Source organism: Limulus polyphemus, unplaced genomic scaffold (genome assembly GCF_000517525.1).
Source record: "Limulus polyphemus unplaced genomic scaffold, Limulus_polyphemus-2.1.2 Scaffold3693, whole genome shotgun sequence".
Taxonomy (NCBI): domain Eukaryota; kingdom Metazoa; phylum Arthropoda; class Merostomata; order Xiphosura; family Limulidae; genus Limulus; species Limulus polyphemus.
This window is the reverse complement of record NW_013669303.1, coordinates 80,318-89,805: the sequence shown is the minus strand read 5'-3', so window position 1 is coordinate 89,805 and position 9,488 is coordinate 80,318. Positions and strand designations below refer to the sequence as shown.

At 37.7% G+C, this 9,488-nt stretch overlaps 1 protein-coding gene across 2 annotated transcripts in view; it reads left to right on the top strand.

Moving 5' to 3' along the window:
• The window catches only part of LOC106469865 (tetratricopeptide repeat protein 38-like), a 34,661-nt gene that overhangs the window by 23,505 nt on the left and 1,668 nt on the right, over positions 1 to 9,488 (top strand). Inside the window, exons 11-12 of one of the 2 annotated variants that reach the window (XR_002612928.1) lie at positions 5,671 to 5,816; positions 7,417 to 7,490. Coding sequence is in view for 1 of the 2 variants with exons in the window: in XM_013930378.2 (XP_013785832.1) it covers positions 5,671 to 5,827; positions 7,417 to 7,490 (231 nt within the window). In the remaining variant the exon portion in view is untranslated. Of the gene's footprint in view, positions 1 to 5,670; positions 5,828 to 7,416; positions 7,491 to 9,488 lie in introns of both variants that reach the window. The other variant, XM_013930378.2, reaches the window with a different exon arrangement.

Below are 9,488 nucleotides of genomic sequence, written 5' to 3'. Positions count from 1 at the left end.
CATCGATAATAGTCACATCAGTGGTAGTAACTCATCAAGAGCTTCACCGTTTCCCTTCTACAAACTGAGTAGTAGTTTCTTTTTTGACAGTGGCTTCTTCAGGTGGCATGTCTTCAGCAGCGTCATTTGTTCTGTTGTCCAAGAAGTGGCGTGATACTAGTCACGTGACCTCGCTGACGCAACAGTATTTTTGTCCCTGTAGTTTTTTATCTTTTGATTACTTATTATTAACTAAAAATATTTGGTAAATTCTGATAAGCATTTCTTGTTTGGTGCTGCTCTCTATATGCAAACTTTTTTCAGAAATGCATGCCACAAGCCTTCATCCTCTCTCTGTTGGAATCCAAAGTTCCAACATGTCTCTCATGCAAATCATTGTGCATCACCTCTCTGCCAATAGGAGAGCACTACTATCACTGCTGTTGTCTCTCTTCTTGTTTCTTTTCTTTTTCCTCCAACAACTGCTGTAATCTCTCCTCTCGTTCTTCTTGTTTCTTTTCTTTTTCCTCTAACAACTGTTGTAATTTCTCTTCTTGTTGTTCTTTCTTCTTTTCTTTTTCCTCTAACAACTGTTGTAATTTCTCTTCTCGTTCTTCTTGTTTCTGTCGAGTTCAGATGTTCTTTTTTACATTACTCAGTTACCTTGAAGTGGTTATTTTTTTTTTCATTTTTTATAATTTATTTTTATAACTTTATTTCCAACAGTTCATACTTGTGGAGTTAATATTAGATCATCAAGAAATTATTGTCGCTTTTTTTACATGAAAAAACCAAAACAACTTATATATCAAACAAAACATTTATTAAATGAAATAGTCTCCATTCTTATCGATGATGCTTTTCCATCTTACAATCAGGTTGTTAATGCCCTGATTAAAGAAATCATTTGGCTTTGAAGCAAAAAACATGTCAATGTCCTCTTTAACACCTTCCACATTTGCATACGCTTTTTCCATTTAGCTGGTGTTACAGCGAATGAAAAAGATAATAATCTGATGGTGCCATATCTGGACAATATGGTGGTGGGGGAGAACTTCCCAACCCAACTCCATAATCTTGTGTTGCGTCAAACGTGCCACATGTGGACGTGCATTGTCGTGGAGAAGAACACCTTTCTGATTGATGAGTGAAGGGCGTTTCTGTTGAAGGGCTTGATTTAAATGTTCCAGCTGTTGACTATGGATCTTTGCATTGACAGTTCACTGTGGATTGAGGAGTTCGAAATTGATTACTCCTTTGATGTCCCACCAAATGCAAAGCATCACTTTCTGTGGATGGAATCCAGGTTTTGGGAACTGAACCATTGTTTTTGGCATTTAATATTCACATAGAAAATCCATTTTTCATCACCGGTGACAATTCTATCCAAAATTGGTTCACGTGCCAGAAGAGACATGCAATTTCTAGGCCATTTCACGAGTGTGTTGCCTTGGGTTAAACTGAACAATGTCTTCATAACATCAATATCAATTCTAACATGTCGGCCCTGCCATCACAGTTATTTAGGCTAAAATCACCTGAACGAAATCTGATGAACCATATTTGACACTTACGAATATTCAAAACATTTTCATAAACCTCTTTGATATTCTTTGTGGCTACAGAGGCATTGTTCCCTCCTTGTATTCAAACAATATTACATGTCGAACATTTGTCACATTGTGGGCCATCACTATAATGGATTAGAGCATACTAAACTTTGCACATTATATAGGCTACACTAATGTGACGTTTAGATGGTTTGTTTAACTATTATATGTGTTGTACGTTTTTTGGGGGGTGGTTAGTGAAATTGTTCCAAAGCCGTGACAATAATTTCTTGACAACCTAATATTTTAATAAAGCATTACTTCCTCGTGTTTCTTGCTTATGAATTCTGAAGTTACAGTCACCACGTAGGGTGCTTCGCCAGTTTCTGATGCTGTATTTTTATCCACGGGCATAGGCGACACGTTGGAGATATATCCTTACTTATTCATCAGGAGATTGAGCAGTATATGAGCCAACCTCTCTCGCCTACTTTTGTCCCAGTTACTCCTGAGCCTTTCGGGCCAGGCCAGACTGTAGATGAGTTTGATCATTTGTTTCCCCACCTGGAGTTTGCTGCACCTTCCCATTCACTACCTGATGATTCAGCTCGTTCATCATTGGTCTTTTCCAACTTTATCTCTCAGGTATGTGATGTTTTGTCTCTTACACCTGTTCCCTATGACCCTAAACCTTCCCTCTTACATGAACTTCCCGACCCTATTTAGTCTTCCCCCATCCCCCAATATTAGGCTTCACACAGATCAATGTGCCTCTCAACTAGGGAGGACATTAGCATGCCTCCTCCTCCCTGGACTTCCTATCAGTCTACCCTTGCTTATTGTTTGATCAATTCCAACAATTCTACCGTGGTGGCTTGTATCAATCACCAAGGTGGCACCAGGTCCAGATCCCTATGTTTGGTTCCACAAACATTACATTCTTTTGGTGGCATGTCACATACATGGTCTCTGTATCCTATCTTTAGCCAGGCACTCCCCATATCGATGCTTGTTCTACTTCTCTCAGTCACAAATTACCCTGGTTTCCCATCCTTGAGCCTTGGCTCTCAATGCTTTTAGCCAGGATTGGTCTCATCTGTTCCTTTATGTTTACCCTCCCATCTATTTGCTTCATTGGATGGTGTCCCTCATCCTTGCCACTCCATGCACAGTCCCTCTGATTGCTCCTTACTGGCCTGCTCAACCTTGATTTCCTCAGTTTCTCCAACTGTAGGTGGTCCCTCCCCTTTCATCCTGACCTGCTCTGTCAACTCCAGTCACTGGCACTCCATCTCATGCTGTCCTTCCTCTGTCTTCATGCCTGGCTTTTGTCATTGTTTGGCAAGGAGTTCCAGTTTTTCTCGCAGAGTAACTTGACATTTAGCTTGTTCCATTTGCCCTTCTTCTTTGGCCATATATAAATCAATGCAAATGGAGCATTTATCACTCCTGGGCATCATTGACTCGGGGTTTCAAAGCTTGTCACCCAACTGTTGCCTGTATCTCCGAGTTTCTCACATGGCCCTTTTAGAGGGGTTTTTCAGTCTGATCCATTCCTTCCTTCTCCATCGGCCACCAAGGCGTTCATTGTTCCAGGACTGGGACATTAATGTGATCCGTCATGCCCTCACCTTACCTCCATTCAATCTTCTGTCTATGTTTTCCCTGTTTCACGTCTCTTTGAAGGCATATTTCCTCCTTTTTTTGGTCTGAGGGCATTGTAGGTTGGATATTTTTCCCCTGAATATTACCAGGACCTTGTACTACTCATTCTACCTTTTAGTGGCTCTTTTAGAGGGGTTTTTCAGTCTTTAAATTTCGGGGTTTTGGGCAGTGTTATCCCATACATTCCATTTTTCCCACTTTTGCAAGGTCTTTACTTCCCCCTGTCTTTTCCCTGTTGATCCATTCCCTCCATCTCCATCAGCCACCAAGGCATTCATTGTTCTAGGACTGGGACATTTTAGGTGGTCCTTCATGCCCTCACCTTACCTCCATTCAATCTTCTGTCTATGTTTTCCCTACTTCACCTCTCTTTGAAGGCATATTTCCTCCTCTTTCTGGTCTGCGGGCATTGTAGGTTGGATATTTTTCCCCTGGATATTACCAGGACCTTGTACCACTCATTCTACCTTTTCCTTTATATTTATCGGGCTTTCCTTCCAAAGACCTCTGCAGCTCGATAAGGTAACTCCTCTTTTCCCTCTATCTGCCTATCCCTCTATATCTCATCTCTACCCTCGTCCTGATCTGAATAGACTTCTGTCCATGCCCTCCATTGCTCTATTGCTTGCACAGCTTCCTTCCAGGGTCCTCGTTCCCACCTTTTTATCCCTTGACAATCTTCCCGTGATCTTTTCCCGGCAACTCTGCCCAATTAAGTTTGAGGTTTGATCCAGTTGGCCTATTCTTCCTTGTCTCCTTCCCAGCATGATCTATTTCACGTTTCCTCACATCAAATCCATCATTTTACCTTTTTCCTTGCCTCTTGTCATTGTCGGCCATTCGAAGAGATTCTACAATTGGTCATGTGGGTAACTCCTGATGCGTTCATCTCCCACTACTTATACTACATTACTGTTTCTGCTTCCTCAGGGTATCGCCTGCTACTTTTAGCTTTTCTACAGACTTCGGCATTGCTGTGACATGAGGTAAGCCCTCAATAATTTTTTTTTCTATCAAGGACCCCTGCTTCAGCTTTACATTGGACCCCTCTTTGTGGCAAGTGGTGCCTGACCAGGTGTTCTGTCTGCACTCAGAATGGGTTCCACTTAGATGGCTATAACCATTTGCAGATATCTTGATATCAAATCTACACTGTAAGCCATGCTGATTCTTATACATTTTCCATAGCTATGTATGCTCACCCTTGAGATGAGGTGTTTTACAAGAGTGTAAATTCTTTGTGATAATTGCATCATAATATACCTATCCCAGACCATACCACCCATGAATGGCTTGGGTAAAGCAGAAGGGGAATGCTGCCCATTCCATCCCTCCCATACCTAGATTGAATATATTGGTGTGGTCTGCTTTTCAAAATAGGGTTTTGTGATCACCCATTGCACTGTCTCGGGTGTTGCAGTCCCTCCGGACTCTCCACCACACTTTTTTCCTTTTCTTCCAGTGGAGTGCAGGAGTCCTTACCACTTACCAGTTTCAAGTTGCTGGGGTAGTTGACCACGGAGTCGAATGTTAGGTTCCCTCTTGACTCTGTGACTTGAGGTGAAGATGGTATAATCCTCACCATACCCTCACGAGAATGTTGGTACCCAGCGAGTGAGGTTTTGGATGTAGTTGAACTTACCAAGTATGGTCCATCGCACCGTAGCCACTCTACACAATGGGACACATCCTCACTTGCCCACTTTCCATTGTGGGATTGAGTGATTCTGATTTCTGTTTAAGATCACATTGCCAAACTATCCTCTTGCACATGAATGTGCTCCCTTTAATGTTCCACCATGTCTGGTCCTCCTGATCATGTTGATGTTCCTGGTGAAGAGATACCTGGCTCAGATGTGGTGTGGTACCCCTCCTCAGATCATCTGATCTGTTCCTCTCATTATGGGGATGTCCTCTGGATGCTTCCAGGAGATAAGCCTGTGGTTCTCTTGTACTAGTCCCTCCTCCATTTCAATGTGGGATTTGAGCTAATCTTGTGAGCGGAGGGAGAATTCCTTATCAGAAGTTATAAATATTCTAAAATGAAAATGTATTTCTGATGGGTATTTTTCTCCACTCCTACTTCCCACCTGTCTTCCCCAAAATCTTCCAGTGCTTGCATCTTCTACCAAATTTTGAAGTGATTGTTCGGTAGTGGCGTGAGAGGGAGTAACATATGTCACGTGATAGTAGTGCTCTCCTATTGATGCATGAGCCTTGTGGGAACTTTGGATTCCAATAGAAGAAGGATGAAGGCTTGTGGCATACATTTCTGAAAAAATATGCATATAGAGGGCAGCACAAAACGAGTAAAGCTAATCTTGTGAGAAGAGGGAAGTACCTATTGGAAATACATTTTCATTTAGAAAAATTATAACATTTAAATTTCTGTTTCATAATAATTACTTCTTTAAAAAAATGTTTTATTTGAAACAAAACTTGATTGAGTGTTTGAAAATTTATTTTATTTCTGCAGAGAAAGTAAGGGGACCAACCCTGAAGTTACTGCTAAAGTAGGAAGTAAAATTATCCAAGCTCTTCTAGCATATGATGAAGAGAGATATGAAGATGTAGTTTCTATCCTCTACCCTGTACGATACGAGATTGTTCAAATTGGTGGAAGTAATGCTCAGGTTGATTTGTTTTCTTGATTTAATTTAGCTTAAATTCACACACAGTAATATTTGCCCATGTACAGTTTAGTTGACATTGGTATTAAGAGGAAAAGATTATGTTACAACTGACATAAAATATTCCAGGATTTAATGCTTACCTATGAAATAGTCAGTGGCCTCAATGAATGCATGAAATTGCAAGGAAGTGTATTAATCCTTTTGCTATGAGCAGGTCAGAGTGTGCATGTCACAACTTTTTAAGAGTTACATCCAATATTTAATTGAACTACTGTATTATCATGGTATAAACTTGGCATAAAAAAGTAGTTAATAAATCAAAAGTTAATATAAGTTTTCAGTTCTTAATTTTATAAGGAAATATTTTTTAAAAAATCCATTATGTCACCCTAGTATGAGAATTTGCTTTCTAGGTATTCACTTTTCTCTAATTTATGTACCACCCCTCTGAGAAATACAGAATTTAACTTTAATTACTCATTATAATATTGTTATTACTCAGGCTATACATAATTTGATAGGGTAATATGGACTACATGTTCATTGCGTGAATTACAACATGTGTGGTGGGATTATTAGTTAGAAAGGGTTCAATGGGCAATAAAACTTAAGTAGAAACAGATGTATACTATTACTAGCTTTAAGCTATTTAGAATAAACAAGTCATTCTAGAAAGAAAAAGAATGTTTTAGGGAGATTTTTTCCTGGTGGTTACCAGGTCAGACAAATTAACCAACCTTTATATTTTATCTGTTATTTTCTCTACCCTAATAGATAAAGTAAAAAGTTTTACTGAAAAAAAAATGTTTGTCATTTATTTAGGAGGTTTTACAAATTATTCAAATGAAATTTGACAATTTTGAGATGAAGAAAAGTATTTTTAATCTTAAGATGAAAATCATTTTGCACTTGGAGCAGTCAACACTTTGATTTCATATATTCATGGACAACGTTTTATTGAAAATACTTCATTAAAAATTCTGATTTTTTTGTCTATAAAAGACTTGTAATTCTTAGTGAGAATTTGCAAAATTTTGTGAAGATACACAAAACATATTAAAAGTTATAGTATAGAAACTCTAAAGGTTGAGATTTAGGTCGAATTGACTGAGCCTGTAGTGAAAGAGTCAAAACATTCCCCATAATGCCTTAAATGAGTAATACTTTCCTCAGTTTTGCACTCATCCCTTTAAAAGGATGGCCACAAGTATACTGGAAGTGAATGAACAATTAAAAGATGTTTCATTGTCTCCTCTTATCCAGCAACTGAAACTTGCTTATGTCACAATTATTGACCCAAAAAGGATACATGAATTACAATAATTCCCATAATGCCTCAAATGAAAAATACTTTGCTCAAACTAACATCTTCCTCTTTAAGCAAAGATAGTAAAAGTCCTTTCTAAAAAAAATCTATGAAATTAGTGCATTGTGTAAATAGATGTTAAAAAGATAACTGCTTACTGTAATAAAATTTAGAAAACTTTTTTAAAGTTGCATTTTTGTTGTTTGACATATTGGTAATTTTTCACATTTCAAATAAAAAACTCACTTTGTAGTGATATTTTCATATTTGTATATTTTGCTAGCGGGATGTATTTAACCTGCTTCTTATACATGCTGCTTTGAAGTCTTCAAAGAGGTATCATCATTGCCTAGCTCAGTAAGTGATCTACTTGTTGGTATTTTTTAACACTGTATGGAATAACTAATCATTCACCTTAGCTTAAGTTCTTATTAAACATTAAAATATTACTCATATAAATGAGTGTGGTAATCCTAAACACACCTTTCAGATAGATCACACAGGTAACAGGAGATTCATTCAGGAAGTGTACTGCAGAGTAAATTGCCTTTGAATTTAATTGAGAAAAAGACAACATAGTAAACAAAATGAAAATCGGTCTTTATCACTAGAAAACATAATCACAGCCACAAGTCCACTGGACAACATTTTATTGGAGAGCCTTAGTGTAGTGGTTGATCTTGTTACAGATCTTTCTCTCTCTCTGAGAGTCTGTCCCAAACTGAGATAGTATAATAATACATATATATCATCCAAATCAAAGATGGTCATTCCCATAGAAGAACAAAGGAGGATGTGTGTGTTTCTGGTATCATCTAACCTGTCAGTAGAAAAGACTGCAGCCTGCCTTTATCATAATGTATCCTACTTGACAGCAATCTGTTCCACAAGAAAGTGTATGTGGTATTATAGGAGAATGACCCTGAATATTAGGTAACTATATTCCTTGGTCAATGTTCTACTGTTAAAACTACATATACAGATCGAAATATGTATGTGTGAAAGACACTAGTAATCCATATACATACAGCATAAGTTCATTTGTCATAACCAAAAAGTAAGTTAATGCTTCTGTATATGATTACTTTCAAAGTATTGAAGTGATTAAGATCTTTGTAGCATGGAATTAGGTTACAAGAAGTTATTATTGGGCAAAAATTGAAATATTCTTAGATATAAAAATAGTATAGCTAGATGATGAATTTTCAGTGTCTACTATGAACATGGGATTATTAGTGAACATTATTTAAGCTAACTTGTAGAATTTGTAGTGAAATAAAACAATTTCATTATGATTAAATGGACTGGGTTTTTCATTCTTCTGTTTACTGAATAATAAAAAAATACTTAACAAAAGAAACCATTGGAACATTATTTTTGTTCCCACATAATGCAATCACAGTTCCCAGAAATAGGCCTACAACAGAAATAAATAAAATACCTAATATTAGGTCATCAAGAAATTAATGTTGTTTTTTTTTAGATGGAAAAAACCCAAACAACTTATATATCAAAATATTTATTAAATGAAATAGTCTATTCTTATGGATGATGCTTTTCCATCTTACAATTGGGTTGTTAATGCCCTGATTAAAGAAATCACCTGGCTATGAAGTAAAAAACATATAAATGTCCTCTTTAACACCTTCCACATTTACATACCTTTTCCCATTAAGATGGTGTTGCAGTGAACGAAAAAGATGGTAATCTGATGGTGCCATATCTGTAGAATATGGTGGGTGGAGGAGAACTTCCTAACCCAACTCCATAATCTTGTGTTGCATCAAACATGCCACATATGGATGTGCATTGTCATGGAGAACACCTTTCTAATTGATGAGTGAAGGGCTTGATTTAAATATTCCAGTTGCTGACTATATATCTCTGCATTGATAGTCCAGATGGATAGTATGCATGGATTGAGGAGTTTGAAATGAATTACTCCTTTGATGTCCCACCAAAACCAAATGCAAAGCTTCACTTTCTGCAGATGGAGTACAGGTTTTTGGGTCGAAGTGGTTTTGTCTAGGACTGAGCCATTGTTTTTAGCGTTTAATATTCGCTTAGAGAATCCATTTTTTATCACCTGTGACAATTCTCTTCAAAAATGGTTTACGTGCCAGAAGAGATGAGGCAACATTCACACATTGGAAACAATGGTCATTGGAGAGTTTGTGAGGCACCCAAGCTCCTTCTTTATGGAGTTTTCTCATATTCCTTTGATGTTTACGTATTGTTTTGTGAGAGACATGTAATTTCAGGGCCATTTCACAAGTGTGTTGCCTTGGGTTAGATTCAACACGCATCTTCAGAGCATCAATATCAATTCCAACATGTTGGCCCCTGCAATCACAC